Source organism: Bactrocera oleae, chromosome 3, assembly GCF_042242935.1.
Source record: "Bactrocera oleae isolate idBacOlea1 chromosome 3, idBacOlea1, whole genome shotgun sequence".
NCBI classification, from domain to species: Eukaryota; Metazoa; Arthropoda; class Insecta; order Diptera; family Tephritidae; genus Bactrocera; species Bactrocera oleae.
In genome coordinates this window covers 30,946,732-30,962,802 of record NC_091537.1, presented here as the reverse complement: position 1 = coordinate 30,962,802, position 16,071 = coordinate 30,946,732, and the positions used below count along the sequence as shown (strand labels likewise).

Here is a 16,071-nt window from a genome sequence, read left to right as displayed (position 1 = left end):
ACTAGGCTTGAAGACGATCCACGCAAAGGACGACCAAAAACCGCAACCACGCCAGAAATCATTGAGAAAGTTCATAATATAATATTATATTAATAGTGAAGATTCAAGTTTGACTAAGCGTGAAATTGCTAATGCCATAGGTATATCATTCTACCGAAAGTTAGTGCCGCACTCGTTAACAATTCAACAAAAACTGGAACGAAAACAAATTTCTCATTTTGCAGTGGAAGCTGGTTGTTCAGCTCCAAAGCAGGAGAAGTCACAAAGAAGGTTATGGCATCAGTGTTTTGGTATGTAAAAGAAATGTTGTGGATTGTTTAACTGCAGAAAGGTAAAACAGTCAACTCTGAATATTATTGCAGCCTTTTAGATCAGTTGGATGAAAAAATTCTTGTGAAATCATCATTTGGCAACACTTCAAGCTGTAAAGTTGTACTTTTTTTTGTTCTGAACTATTGTGTGTAATTTTGCAAAATTTCTTAAACTTTAATTGATTTTTTAGTGATTTTGTTCAATATTTAGGATTTTAACTTGGAGCTGCAAGATAAGTATTAAATGTTTTTCAGTTTTGTGCAGCATTAAAAAGTTTAAACTTACGAATTTTTGGTGCCGAGTCAGCTTTTTGTTTCATTTTCTTTTATTTCATTCTATTGTCTTTCTTTATTTATCTCATTTACGTCTTTATTCACAGTTGTGTTGCGTTTAGCTTTTTATTTGTTACAGTGCTTTTAAAACTGCTCGCTATATTGCTTTTTCAAACTGTCAAACTGGTTTTAAACTTTGATCAAAAAAAAAAATAAAATAAATATAAAAAAAATTGCTATTATTTTTGCGTTTATTCTTAATTGAATTTATTATTATTAATATTTTGTTAACACACTCATTTATTATATATCTATTAAATTTTGTACTACTTACTCTCTTATTTGATCTTTATTCTTGTTATTTATTATGACTTGTAACTTCCCCAATTGTAACATTACTGGCTTTCAGCTGGCTTTGTGATGGGTTTGCCCATATTAAATGCGCTGGACTGACTGGTAGAATCTTGGATTCTATTCTCGACTGTAAGGGATTGCGTTGGTCCTGTTTAAATTGTAGATCTATTGAAATCGATCTATTTAAAGTTTACAGGGAGACACGCAGTGGCTTTAACGAGATCGGTCGTGATCTTGTAACCCTCACTGAAAAATTTAAGCACTATGAAAAATTGTTCAAATCTTTTAAGTGCCTGAATGATTCTCACGAATCCTCTAAGCCTGCTCCTAAGCATAAACGTCCTTCCGATGAAGTAACACTTAGTTCTTCTGTACAGAAAAGAACGTCTCCTCCCAATGACCTAATAAATCTCTCTTCTCCTTGCCCTCAAGGTGATAAGCCGTCAACTTCCAAAGAGCTCCATTCCCCTAAAGCTCTATCTAATAGTAATAAGTGTCTCACAATTCCAGAGGCTCCCCCTATAACATAGTAGCATCAGTTAATAATTTGGTAGTTATTCCACCTAAAAAGTCTATATTTATTTCGAGACTTGCCAAAGATACCTTGGTGGAGGACATTAAGTCTTACATTTCATCGTGTTTAAAAATCGATGATATTAATATCCGTAAATTTAACTTCAATTATGATAGAAGTATATCATCGTTTAAAATAGACGTATCTCTTGAAACATTCAAAATGATCTTAGATAGATCATTCTGGCCACCTGGGGCTTTTGTACGCGAATTTAAACCTAAACTTAGAAGTCAAACTGCGGAAAACATTGTTAAATTACCAAAAGCAACCACCGATATAAAAAACTGATTGATAGAAATTCGCTAAGCATTTATTATCAAAATGTTAGAGGTCTTAATACAAAATTAACTGACTTGTATTTGAACAGTTCCAATTTTAATTTCCATATAATTAGATTTACAGAATCTTGGTTAAAACCTCACATTTTTGATAATGAGATTTTAAACAGCGAATTTCAAATTTTTAGATGTGATCGACTGAACAGAATCGGTGGAGGTGTTCTATTTGCCGTGCATTCCTCTATCCCATCTGAAAATATTCTTGTTTCAGGGACCGACTCATTTGAATTTAAATGTATTAGAGTATACGTTAATAGTTGCTTTATTTATTTAACCCTATCTTATACCTATACCACCCCAGTCGGACTTATCTGTATACATGCAGCACGCTTCTTAATAAATAGTGCTACCTCGACGGCAAATAATGCAGATTCAATAATTGTATTAGGTGATTTCAATTTACCGTGTGCTTCGTGGAAACCTTTCGATGACTATATCGTGCCGATTTGCAATCGGTCATGTTTTAATGAGTTTTTCGAAAAAATGTCCGAGTTGGGTCTGAACCAAATTAATTTGATTCCGAATAAATTTGGTAAATGCTTAGATTTAGTATACGTTGATACTTCTGCAAACCGTTATTCAGAGTAATCCTCTTGTTCTACCAGAGGGATCATATCATCCTGCTTTGGAAATATCTGTCGAAATCTCAGGCAATGTACGGGATAATAATCATCAAACTTCGTGCTTCTGTACTCGGTTTAACTTTGCAAAAGCTAATTTTAAAAAGTTAAATACAGAACTTTGTACAATAACATGGCCTTATTATAATGGTGACATTGAATTGAGTGTCTCTCATTTTAATAACATTATTATGAAATTATTTGAAAAGTATGTTCCAATAGTAATTGTTAATAAAAGCAAAAGTATAAGTCCGTGGTTTTCGAAAGAGTTATATAAATTGAAAAACAGAAAAACTCGAGCCTTTAAACATTTAAAAAAAAACCGGTTCACTTGTCGACTATTCTAAATATTCTCTATTGCGTCGACAATATTTTGACCTAAACAAAAAATGTTATAATAATTACTTAAATAAAGTAAAAAAAAATATTGTAAGTAATCCAAAATCGTTTTATGATTTCGTCAACTCCAAACGCGGGATTTCCAAATTTCCGTCCGCAATGAAATACAAATCTATCATTTCAAGTGACAATGATATTATATCCAATATGTTTGCAGAATTTTTCAAGTCAAACTACTGTAATAATTCTTCCAAAACTTTTTCTTATCAGCACGTGCTGTGTTCGAATATTTTAATTAACTCTCCAATTATTTCTGAAGAAGACGTCCTATTTAATTTAAATACGTGAAACCCATCTTTTAGTTATGGACCAGACATGATACCCTCATGCTTCCTAAAAAATAGTGCCAAATATATTTACCTGCCTTTGACAAGGATATTTAATTCCTCTCTTAAACACGGTATATTTCCTGCAATATGGAAACAGTCATTTATAATCCCTTTGCATAAAAGTGGATTTAGATCCAACATTGAAAATTATAGAGGTATCGTAAAACTATCAGTTATACCTAAACTTTTTGATGCTATCATCACTGACCATATAACCTTTTCGATTTCTCCGTTAATTTCCTCATCTCAGCATGGATTTCGTAAAGGGAGTTCGACTATAACAAACTTACTTGAATTTGTAAACCATGTATCATTGGGTTTTAGGGAACATAAGCATACGGATGTTATATACACAGACTTTAGCAAAGCTTTCGATAAAGTAAATATCTCGATTCTCATACATAAACTTGATCTGCTGGGCTTTCAGCCAATATTCCTTCAATGGGTATCTTCCTATCTTTATAATAGAACACAACGAGTGATATTTGAGGATACACCTTCAGATACAATTGATGTTTCTTCAGGTGTTCCGCAAGGTAGCCATCTTGGCCCGATTCTGTTCTTGTTGTTTATTAACCATATCTCTTCAGTAATAGAATTCTCAAAAAATTTTTTATTCGCTGACGACGTAAAGCTTTTTAAATCATATACTTCAACTGAGGAAAGGTGTCTGTTGCAAACAGACTTAAACAATTTCGTTGCATGTTGTGACAGAAGTGATTTGCCATTGAATCTCAATAAATGTAAGACGATGTGCTTTTCCCGTAGATCTGTGCACCCCTCTTCTTATGTAATAAAACACCATATTCTAGAGCAAGTTTTTAACTATGTTGATTTGGGAGTTAATATTGACCCTAAGCTTAATTTCAGTCTTCATATTGATACCATGGTCTTGAAAGCAAAAGCTGTCCTCAGTTTTGTTAAACGTTGGTCTAAAGAATTTAGAGATCCGTATATTACTAAAACACTTTATACAACTTTGGTTAGACCTATGTTGGAATATGGCTCTGTGGTATGGAACCCTAGCTACCAAATCCATTCTGACAAGTTAGAGTCGGTTCTAAAACAATTTTTACTTTTCGCCCTAGCGCATTTCCGATGGGATGCTAGGGTAAGTCTACCTCCATACACTAGTCGTTTAAAACTTATTAATCTACCTACACTTTCTAGTCGTAGGGAAATGCTTGGCATAATATTCTTAGTGAAACTTTTGAATGGAACTGTTTGCAGTTCTTTTCTCCTGTCTGAAATAAAATTTAATATCCCGGTTCGCCTTTCGAGGCAGTTTAGACCTTTACTGCTAAAATCCTGTAGATCAAATTTTGAACTAAACGAGCCATTCCGCCGTATATGTCATGATTTTAATTCTCATTCCAGCACATTTGACTTATCTGACTCACTTTTCAAAATTAAAAACACTTTATTGTTTTCTCTTAATAAATGAAAATATTACAATTTATTATATTGTAACTTTAGATCTTAGCTGTTGAAATTTTTGTTTCTGTAGCTGAGCAGTTTTAGATCTCAACACTTAAAAAACTCTCTTGCCTTTTCTGACTCGGCTAATTCCGCACGTATGCGGATTGCGCCCCTCGCGTCGGTTGGGTGGGAGGAGTGTAATCGTTGGGTTTATTAAAAAGGCCTGGTTTGCAGCACGGTAAAATCAAATTTCATCAAGACAATGCACTTGCTCACAAAGGTATTTAATAATGACAGAATTCAACGAATTAAGGTACGAATCGCTTGAGCATGCACCGTATTCACCAGAAGCTTAGTCGTAGACGGGTATTTTGCAGAGCTTCCGGAAACTCATTGTAGGAATGGCATAAAATTATTGGAAGATCATTGGAATAAGTGTATTGAAGTTAAGGGAGATTATATTTAATAAAACCGATATTTCGTACTAAAAACAGTATTTATTCATTTCGAGCGCAGAAACTTTTCTTCCAGCCTGTACACTCATATCTCATTTGAGTATGATTTTAATATAATTTTCGCTGACGGGAAGTAATTGTATCACCTAATGCTAACCGAGATAGATATAGGGTTATACACATATATATCCGTCCGTCTGTCTGTGCAAGCAATAACTTAAGTAAAAATTAAGATCTTGATTGCAAAATAGTATGAACGAGTGCGTAGGTGGGCTTTACCGGACCACTGCTACGCCTACAAAACTCCATTAATCGAAAACGTATAAAGTGCTGTAACTAAGCTGAAAACTAAGATACAGAACTAAATTAAGCAGGGGCACCAGTGGTTTGAAAATCGGCCTGGGGTCGCCCCCTAATAAATTAAATGTATATATCTCCCAAACCAGTAAAGCTATATCAGAGAAAATAAAACTACTAAAAGTGTGACAAATCAATAACTAAATGCGTCAGAGACATTTTTACACTTAAGATCGCACAAGGGAGCCGGTATCAAAGTTGGACGATTTTTAGGGGAAACTTGTCCTAGCCCCCATATAACTAATCACAGAATTTTCAAACGTCCGGTTAATTTTACTCCATATACTGGTGTATAATATTTGCATCAATTTCCACCAAATAAAAAGAGAAGTCGTCTGGATCTTACACACGTCTGTCACGGAATAGGCCGCTTCTTTATTCAATTCCTTCTTAAATATACATTTTGATGAACGGGATATAGCATCACGCCATATGATACATATTTACATATACATAAGGATAGTTCCCATTTACATTCCCTACGCTAGAGTGAAGTGACTAGTCTAAGAATTCAATGCTAAAGGGAAGACACAATTATGCTGATCATTCAGCATTCAGCAATCAGCTGACTGGCATTGGTTTGTGTCCTTGCTAATTGTGTACAGGACTGCATTCTAATGTACTTAAATCTTGAACATCCTGCCCGGCTGAACCCTCGCGGTTCAGTAATTCTTCTGCGGGACCTGTTAGGCGGCATAATTTTTGCACCGGTCGCTGACACCGCTGTTTAATAGGAATTCCATCCGATGATCTCTGGTTTGCATTGTACTCTATCGTCACGGTACGTACCAGGCCATCACTGCCCGGGTGAACGTCAATAACGCGTCCCATACGCCAAACCGATGGTGGTAGATTTTCACCACGTATAAGAACGATGTCACCACGCTGCACATTGGGTTCCGCTCTAGTCCATTTATTCCGAGTTTGGAGAGTTTGTAGGTATTCGGATTGCCAGCGACGCCAAAAGTGCTCCAGCATTTTCTGGAGTCGTTGCCAATATCGAAGACGATTTTCTGGAGCTTCAGGTAATGGGGGATCTGGGCGGCAATTAAGTGGACGCCCATCAGGAAGTCCCCCGGAGTTAGAGCTATCCCACCTTCTGGATCATCATAGAGAGCTATCAGTGGTCTCGAATTCAGACACGCTTCAATGCGAGCCAAGAGAGTGGACAACTCAGTGTAACGCAGCGTCTGGCTGCCCATGACCCGCAGTAGATGCTTTTTAGCCGAACGAACTGCCGCCTCCCATAGACCTCCATGATGAGGTGCGGAAGGGGTTATGAACTTCCAACAGGTACCTTCAGCTGCCAAATGTTGTTGAGCATATGTCGCTACCCAATTTCTTAAGTCCTCCTGCATTTGACGATTCGCGCCTACGAATTGTGTTCCATTATCACTGTATAAAGTGGTGCATATACCTCTCCGACTAATGAAGCGATCGTAAACATCTATAAATGCCTGTGTACTCAAGTCCTCTGCCAGCTCAATATGTACCGCTCGTGAAGCCATACAAACAAATATGGCAGCGTATGTTTTTGTAGTCGGGGTAGCACGATGCATTCCCACACGGACATGAAATGGCCCGCAGTAATCCAATCCGCTACGAGAAAATGGTGGTGCCACTAATACTCGTTCTTTTGGAAGCGAAGCCATTTGCTGGCGTTGTAGAATTTGAAGATGCCTACGACATGTAGTGCATGTCCAGATGAAAGACTTTACTTGAGCTCGTGCCCCTATAAGCCAGAAACGTTGTCTAAGAAACTGCAGCATTTGTTGTATACCACCATGTAGGCAACGTGTATGCGCATCAGAGACTAGCAAGTAAGCCAGGGCCCCACGTGGAATTATAATTGGATGTCGATGAGCTTCATCTAAGTCGGTGTTGGTGAGTCGACCACCTACTCTCAGTATGCCGTCAGTATCCAAGAATGGATTGAGTGCTATGATTTGACTACGACCCACAATCCTGGAATGCAATGCAAGCGATTTAGTTTCGTGTTTAAAATGATTACCTTGTGCTTGTCGAACGTGCAGAAGTAACGCCCATCGCTGTTCTTCGAAAGAAACTACATCGTTCCTGTAACCACGATATTTCGGTAACCATCGCCTTAACCAAACAGTGGTGTTGAGTAAACGACTCAATTTGCTAAATTTCTCTACGAGAGGTATCCGCTTGTCTCTCGTGGATATCATAATCCACTGGTAATCAGCTCTAGAAACGAAGATGGAGACCGGACGAGATTCAGCTATGGAGAGTTGCTCTTCCTCTTCCGTCAAAACGGGTAGGCTCATTGTACAGCCCACACCTCGATGTATGCACGTCGGTCCCGTCCACCAAAGGTGATGCTCTGCTAAGAGAGCAGGAGATAGATCCCTGCTTGCACAATCGGCTGGATTCGATTCCGAGCGAATGTGTTTCCAAGCATTAATGTCTGAGTTGGCTTGGATGTAAGCTACACGATTCGATACGTATTGCTTGAACGTGGATGGCGTTTTGCGAATCCAGCATAATACAATAGTAGAATCGCTCCAATACGTACATGGGGCGTCCTGTAAATCTAGAGCCTTACGTACGTTATCCAGCGTCTTGGTTAGAAGATGAGCACCACATAGTTCGAGGCGCGGTATAGTCACATCCTTAATTGGTGCTATCTTCGACTTCGCTGAAACAAGAACGGTGCGTGACGTTCCGTTGTTATCGATGGTTTGAACATATACGACTGCAAATGCACTAATGAGCCCACTCGTATTCCCAGCCAACGAGGAATACGAAGACGTGAAATATCTTGTAAGCTATTCCGAAATATCAACCATGTATTGAGCAGCTCTGCTGGGAGTTCGGCATCCCATGGTAGACCAGCTTTCCATAAGTCCTGTATGAATAGTTTGGCCAACACGACTACAGGTGCTAATACGCCAGTTGGATCGTATAATTTCGCCACGTCACTCAAAACCCTTCGTTTAGTATGCATGGAGGTGTCGTCAATCATGCTTACCTTGAAGAAGAGTTCGTCACTCACTGGATCCCAGTAAAGACCCAATACCTTTGTCGTTGAGTTGTCTAACTCCAGTTCCGATGCGGAAACTGTTGTACCGGTTATTGTAGATAATACATGTGTAGAGTTGGAATTCCACTTTCCCAATATTAATTGTCCTTGTTTCAAAACCGTTGCTACGTCTTGAGCTCGGGTAACGGCAAGTTCGTCGCTGTCGACGCTTTCCAAATAGTCATCAACGTAGAAATTATAAAGTATGCTATGACGCGCTGCGGCAGCCCGGCTTGGGTTATAGATGACCTTATAATTGTCATTCGCACATTGACGCAGTGCGCGTATTGCGTTGAATGGGCTACAAGCCATTCCATAAGTTACCGTCTTCAATTCATATACTTGAAGAGGTTCATCTGGTGATTCACGCCAAAGTATTTGTTGCCATTTACGATGTCGTGTGTCTATCAATATTTGTCGGAACATTTTCTTAACGTCTGCAGTAATTGCTACGTTGAATTTGCGAAAACGGTTAAGAATGTCGACAATATTTGCGTGTAACTGAGGTCCAGAAAACTGTGTATCGTTTAAGGATGTCCCATTAGAAGTCTTCGCGGAAGCGTTGAAAACCACGCGAAATTTTGTGGTTACAGCATGATGAGGTATGAAGTAACCAGTTTCTTTGCCAATGAAGGTTTCTCTGCTAACCTCCATATGATCGAGAGCAATATATTCTCGCATAAATGTGATGTACTGCTCACGAAGACAAGGGTCGTTCATCAGACGCCGCTCGAGTTGTAAAAACTGGCGAACTGCCGATTGATGAGATTCGCCAAGTGCAGGAGCATCTGGCCGAAATAAAATTTGCACCTCGTATCTAATGTCTGAAGTGCGGGTGACTGTGTCGTTGAAGATCTTCTCGCAGTCATCAACTTGGACTTCGGATGTTAATGTGGGTTCTTCGAGTTCCCAGAAGCTCCTAAGTAACTTGTTCAGCCGTTGTTCGTTGACGCATTTCGCAGTAAGAGATGTGTGTGATGTGGTGTCAGCGGAACTTGTGACTGGTCCGAATACTACCCAGCCAAGACGGGTGTTTAAAGCGCAAGGTTGCTCTGGAGACCCCTGTATTAAACCCTCTTGGAAGATATCCATCAGTACGTCAGCACCAAGTAGTAAATCCACCTGACCCGGAGTGCCAAATGTTGGGTCGGCTAGCGGCAAATCCTTCAAATGGCTCCAGGCTTCTGCGTTTATTTTAGTATCTGGCGTTACTGAGGTTATTTTCGGCACGACAAAAGCCTCAAGTTTGAAGTTACTGCTGTTGTCAAAGGCAGCCTGCATCTGAACCGTTATATGGCCCTTACTATAGACTGCAGCGTTAGAACCAATGCCTTCAATTCGTATCTCTCCTGGATGCCTACGAAGACACATACGTTTTGTAGTAGAATCGGTAATAAGACTCACCTGAGAGCCCAGCTCGCATAAAGCGCGACATGCGAATTGTCTTCCGTTGTGGTCAATAATGATGACCTTCGCAGTCGCTAATAAAATGGTCCGGTCACCATTTACGAGAAATGACCGGACCTTCCTCAAATGTCACTGTTGTCGTCGATATACCTGTGGCACCTGTGTGGAAGGTGCTCCACTGGGTATATTCCGATCGGGAGTTTGACTGTTAATGTCTTCCACCATAGTCGGTGAATTGTTCGCAACGTTGTCTTTGCAAAGCATAGTATGATGGCGATGATGGCATCTAACACAATCACGCGATCCATGATCAGCCCCAAGACAATTGAAACATAATGAGAGCCGCTTAACTGTATTCCACCGTTCGGGTATTGTAAGATTGATGAACCGTTGGCATTCATATATTCGGTGCCCGTTAGAACAAAGTTGGCAAACAACCGTTCCAACTTTCCCGGAATGTAACGGCTCAGATGAATTTACCGCTGCCACATGAGCTTTAACGGGACGGGCTGGTCTCTGATGCATAGTTGTTGTACCGTTCGTAGTTCCTTGAACCAAATTGTTGGCCCGCTTCTAAATAAATAGTAAAAAGTCCTGAGCCATTGGTATGTTGTTCGTCTGAAGACTCATCCCCCACTCATACCTAGTGGTGGTAGGCAATTTGGGCAGCAGAAGTGGTACCAATAGGGCGTCCCAATGACTTACCGGAAAGCCCATAACACTTAGGGCTCGCATCACATTTTGCACGGTGTCTACTAGTCGGAGCAAGCACTTCTGGGATTCGACGGGTTGGTTGGGCAAATCCAGGATACGCTGCACGTGAGATTCAACCAACAAACGTGGATTATCAAAACGCCGTTTCAATTCCTGCCACATGTCTTCGTAGCCGCCTGTATATAATCCGCCAACCAATGGTACGCTGTCTGCATTTACATGTTGGCGTAACTTACTCAATTTGTAACTAGAATCCAGATCTGTACGATTATGAACCAGTGCCTCAAACAAATCCTTAAAAGGCAGCCAATTCGCTGGATCACCATTGAACACAGGAATCTTAATTGGATCTAATCGCATGTCCAATTGATTCGTTACACGATTATCACCTGCACTTGCGCCACATATCCGGCGTAGTCGAATACATATTTGTGTGTACAGCAATTCTGTTGCAGCCAGGAATTCGTCATGCGTGGTCAATTCACTGGCTTGTGCTGAGGAAACCAAGTCAGTATGATACTACATGAACCTCTCGAAATGTTTATCCAACTGTCCGCGAATCACATCGCACTCAATGCTGTCCGGATCGTAAGTAGCTGCTTCTGTCAGTTTTCCAATGCGCACAATCGCGGCTTGCGCTGAAGTACGTAGATTTAGGCTTGCCATACTTATCAATCTTACTTTGAATCAGGATCGAATAGTTCCTCACAGGAGGCACCAAAAAGATGTATAATATTTGCATCAATTTCCACCAAATAAAAAGAGAAGTCGTCTGGATCTTACACACGTCTGTCACGGAATAGGCCGCTTCTTTATTCAATTCCTTCTTAAATATACATTTTGATGAACGGGATATAGCATCACGCCATATGATACATATTTACATATACATAAGGATAGTTCCCATTTACATTCCCTACGCTAGAGTGAAGTGACTAGTCTAAGAATTCAATGCTAAAGGGAGGACACAATTATGCTGATCATTCAGCATTCAGCAATCAGCTGACTGGCATTGGTTTGTGTCCTTGCTAATTGTGTACAGGACTGCATTCTAATGTACTTAAATCTTGAACAACTGGTATGTTGGTGACGGTATGTGCGGTACTTTAATGAAACTCAGGGAGCATTACATCCTATTAATAGTATTTTGTATTGCCAGCGGGTAAATACTACCCCTATCTCTCATATACCTAACATAAGATTTTCAAACTTCCGGTTAATTTTACTCCATATACTCGTATGTTGGTGACGGTATGTGAGGTACTTTAATGAAACTCAGGGAGCATTACATCCTATTAATAGTATTTTGTATTGCCAGCGGGTAAATACTATCCCTATCTCTCATATACCTAACATAAGATTTTCAAACTTCCGGTTGGCTTTATGCCATATAAGTATATTAGTCAATAAGTAATATACGAGGTGTGTTCAAAGGAAAAGGGGAATTTTGATTTTTCACGGACTGTGTACATTCGATAATCGATATTTGAATTTGGTTATAATCGGATACATATGACAGCGAAGTTCTGCATCACGATATGCACCAGCTCACTTATCAATGCTAATGAGTGATTTTTAGGTCAAAACCAAAATCGTAATCATGCCTCAACCACCGTATTCACCAGATTTGGTTCTCTATGATTTTTTTCTATTCCCAAAACTGAAGTACTTTTCAATTAAAAATTCCTATTTAAGGAAATTTTAACGTATAATATTGGATATACCATAGTTTAACGTATAATATTGGATACACGAACTACCCTAACTCCCAAATACTACATATATTGATTCTCATTATTCTAACAAATCTTATGCCGAACATGTCGTGCAATGTGTGAGTTATATATTTATAAAATGGATATATTGAATAAATGAAGAAGTTTTCATAAAAATTGTGTGGAAATATGAATGAAATTGGTGAATTTGGTCCAAACCTAATACCCCTAATATAATGAAATGCGATTCTTTGGTTGACGTTTTCACATCAACTCATTATATTAAATTAAGCTTCTTCAGTTTATTGTAGATTCCATAAGTCTCATTTTAAAATGATTCTAATACAATTTTAGCTGACGCGAAGCAAAATAAAGCAATAAAACTTAGTGAGTGTGTGGCCTATAATGTAACTAAATATAATACCAAATTTGATTGTTATCCATTCGACGAAATCAATAATGAATGGTGAATTGTTTCGCAACATTTTTTAATACCAAGTTTTCTTAATACCTGAAGGTATTTTCCCTGCTTAGATCCTTGCAAGAGTATAAAATGTTCGGCTATACCCGAACTTAGCCATTCCTTACTTGTTAGCTTAATGTGCTTTAAAAACATGTTTTCTAGTATTTTAAATCATACGTATTATTAAGCCACACATGGTGTTTTCACTATCTTTAGGCATGCGTTTTAGAAAATTTCTTTATCAAATATTTTAAGCTGAATAGTTTTAGAAGCATTTTTTTGCAGGATGGATTCATGCTTTTAGCAGCATACTTTTATAGTCTTTGTACGATTTCGCCCATTTTCACAGTGTGTGATAGAAATGGTTGGTAACCTCACATACCAAATTTTGTTGAAATTAGTTCGATAGTTCCTGATCTCATCTCAATAGAATTTCACCTAAAGGTTGGTGGTGCCACGTCCATTTTTAAATATTTACACCTCCTCCCATAAAACTCTTCCTTACCATCTTGTTTGTGTAATTTAATGCTATATATGGGGAGTGGGCGTGGTTATGCAAACATACATACATACAATCACACAAACATATAAACATGCAGGTGAAGCTAATAAAAGCTTTATACAACTATTAACCGATGGCGTTTTAAAAGATTCTATTTAATATATGTATATACGTCAATTGACTTAATATATTACAAAATCACAAAAAAGGGTTTTAAATAGTTTCTGCATATGTTTAACGGATACATGTGTAATAATACTTAATCTGTTGGGTATTGTAATTTAAATTCCCAAAAATTAATATTGTGGCTACAATGGAAAATTTTATAAAAAACGCTAATTTTGAGGCGCTCTCACACTGGAAAGAGTTGGGCATACCATTATCCCTGCTACAGCCACCCGAGTTTCGTACTTACTAAACCTCCACTGTAAAGTTTAACAAGAGATGTGTAAACATGTATGTTATATTGTTATTATATTTGGACTCTCAAAACCTTTTTTGAATGCACACACATATGCGCATATTACATTATATTAGGTCAAGTAAAAAGTATCTAAGAGATGGCGTTATTGTACATAGTACTAGAGTTACGTGTCGCATCATGTCATACTATACGACGCTGAAAACGTGTTTACTCGCGCTAAAAGTTGGTCTTTGACAGTTTTTCGATTGATTGGCTCAGTACGTTGTGAGCGCTCGTCAAAGATGGACACCAGCAAAGAGAAAGTACGCTATTTTTTTTTTAATTTTCTTCGATCAAGGCGAAAAAGCAGCCAAAGCGGCTGAAAAAATTAATTTAGTTTATGGGCCCGAAACTGTAAACGAACGTGTAGCACAAAAATGGTTTCCTAGCATCCGTTTCGATGTCAAAGATGCACCACGCGTCGGGAGGCCTATCGTCGAAAATTTCGATAAAATCATGGAAATAGTGGAAACAGACCGTCACGTGAACACTTATTTAATTGCTGAGGAATTAAAGATAAGCCAGAAAACCGTTTGGAACCATTTGCATAACCTTGGATTCAAAAATCGATGTTTGGGTGCCACACGAACTAACGCAAAAAACATGATGGACCGTTTCTGAAGCGGATTGTGACTGGCGATGAAAAATGGGTCACTTACGACAACATGGAGCGCAAACGGTCGTGGTCAAAGCTCGGGGAAGCGGCCCAAAACCGGATTGACGGCCAGGAAGGTTTTGCTGTGTGTTTGGTGGGATTGGCAAGGAATCATCTACTACGAGCTGCTAAAAAAAATTGGCCAAACGCTCAATTCGGCCCTCTACTGTCAACAGCTGGACTGCTTGAAGGCAGCACTCATCCAGAAGAGGCCATCTTTCATCAACAGAGGCTGAATTGTGTTCCATCAGGACAACGCCAGGCCACCCACGTCTTTGGTGACGCGCCAGAAGCTCCGGGAGCTCGGATGGGAGGTCCTAATGCACCAACCTTATAGTCCGACCTGGCAAAGGCAAGGCCTGAAGTGGCAACAAGGCAACAAGTTTTCGAACAAAACGCTGCATATTTGACTTAAGTCGGACATATGTACACAAAGTTATCATCTTTTGAAAAATCAATAAAAAAACCGAACGAACTTTTTACTTGTACTAAATAACTAAATATATTATATATATACATTTAGTCATACACTACCTATACACAGTTAGAACGTAGCGTGTCATAAGTTTGTCTGAAGATCAATTTGAATGAATAAAGTAAAGTCAAAACGAACAAACACAGCTAAATGAAAAGTGAAGTTTATTCGCGAAAATACTAAAGTATTAAGTATTAAATTTTTTTAAACCGTATCTACTAAAAAAAACAAAAAATCGTTCAAACAAAAAAAAAAATGTATCCTCTTATTAAAAACAAAAAATCGATTTGACAAAAACCAAGAGCACCACTTAACAAAAATTGTTATGGAAGAGCTGCAGCAGAAAATCGCCGAGTTGGAGCAAATAATTCGAGCTCAAAATCATCAACTTCTAGCCAATGATGGAGTTCCACAACAGTTACAACAACAAATGGCCCAGCAACAGGGGCAAATTCCAGTTCAAGATCACGAAGCCCACAGCATGGCCATCGGTACGAATAAAGTTTTAGATCAGTTTGGACAACTAAAAGCATTTTCGGACAATTAATCGTACAGTCTCATATCTTTCATTAAGGCAGTTGAATGTACAATGACGATTTGCAATGGAAACCAAGCTGTATTAAATTTTGAATTGCAAATCATAATGAACGAGAAAATAACAGGAGAAGCTGCTAGAAACAGAACCTTCGAAGACAACACAACGTGGAGTCGAATTAAGTGTATACTCATGGAACATTTCCGTCCAATTACAACATATGGTGAGGTGTTTAATAAATCAAGAATGGTTAATGTTAGTTGTTTAAAAGAACTTTTTACTGCATTTATCGATTTCAAACACGAAATAAATGAAATATATCTCTTTGATAATAGGAAATCCCACTTATACCGTCCAGAAAATGTCACCAGAGACCTCGTAGAAATTATTATAAAAAAAAGGGGACACGTAAGAATACATATAGGAGAAAACGATATTTAGAATCGTTGTATAGAGAATATGGTAGGCTTTAGCTCCTTTTTGACCCAAAGTGCATTGATTATAATAACAAAAGAAATAAAAACAACGATGCTGTAAGAAAAAAAATGTAGATGAACAAATGCAAAGTAATGACAAAAATGCTGCAATATTAAATTCTAATATAAGTAACTACCGAAATAGACAAAACAATAACCGATTTTCTAATTTATATAATAATAACAATGCG

At 38.4% G+C, this 16,071-nt stretch overlaps 1 protein-coding gene across 1 annotated transcript; it reads right to left on the bottom strand.

The window, feature by feature from the left end:
* Positions 1–6,020: 6,020 nt before the first annotated feature.
* On the bottom strand, positions 6,021–11,262 carry LOC118683063 (uncharacterized). The gene is made up of 7 exons (XM_070106280.1): positions 11,161–11,262; positions 10,588–11,115; positions 10,033–10,455; positions 9,880–9,956; positions 8,199–9,832; positions 6,526–8,091; positions 6,021–6,448 (listed from the first exon to the last, which is right to left on the bottom strand). Exons 1-7 carry the CDS (start codon positions 11,260–11,262, stop codon positions 6,021–6,023), a joined length of 4,758 nt encoding a protein of 1,585 aa, XP_069962381.1.
* Positions 11,263–16,071: the final 4,809 nt, after the last annotated feature.

Excerpts from the sequence above, each read along its gene's own strand:
- LOC118683063 (XM_070106280.1), bottom strand. The coding sequence starts at position 11,262 with ATGGCAAGCCTAAATCTACGTACTTCAGCGCAAGCCGCGATTGTGCGC. Across the intron at positions 10,456-10,587 it reads TAAGTGTTATGGGCTTTCCG|AAGCGGGCCAACAATTTGGT; the intron begins GTAAGTCATTGG and ends CTATTTATTTAG. Across the intron at positions 8,092-8,198 it reads ACAAGATATTTCACGTCTTC|CGAAGTCGAAGATAGCACCA; the intron begins GTATTCCTCGTT and ends TTCTTGTTTCAG.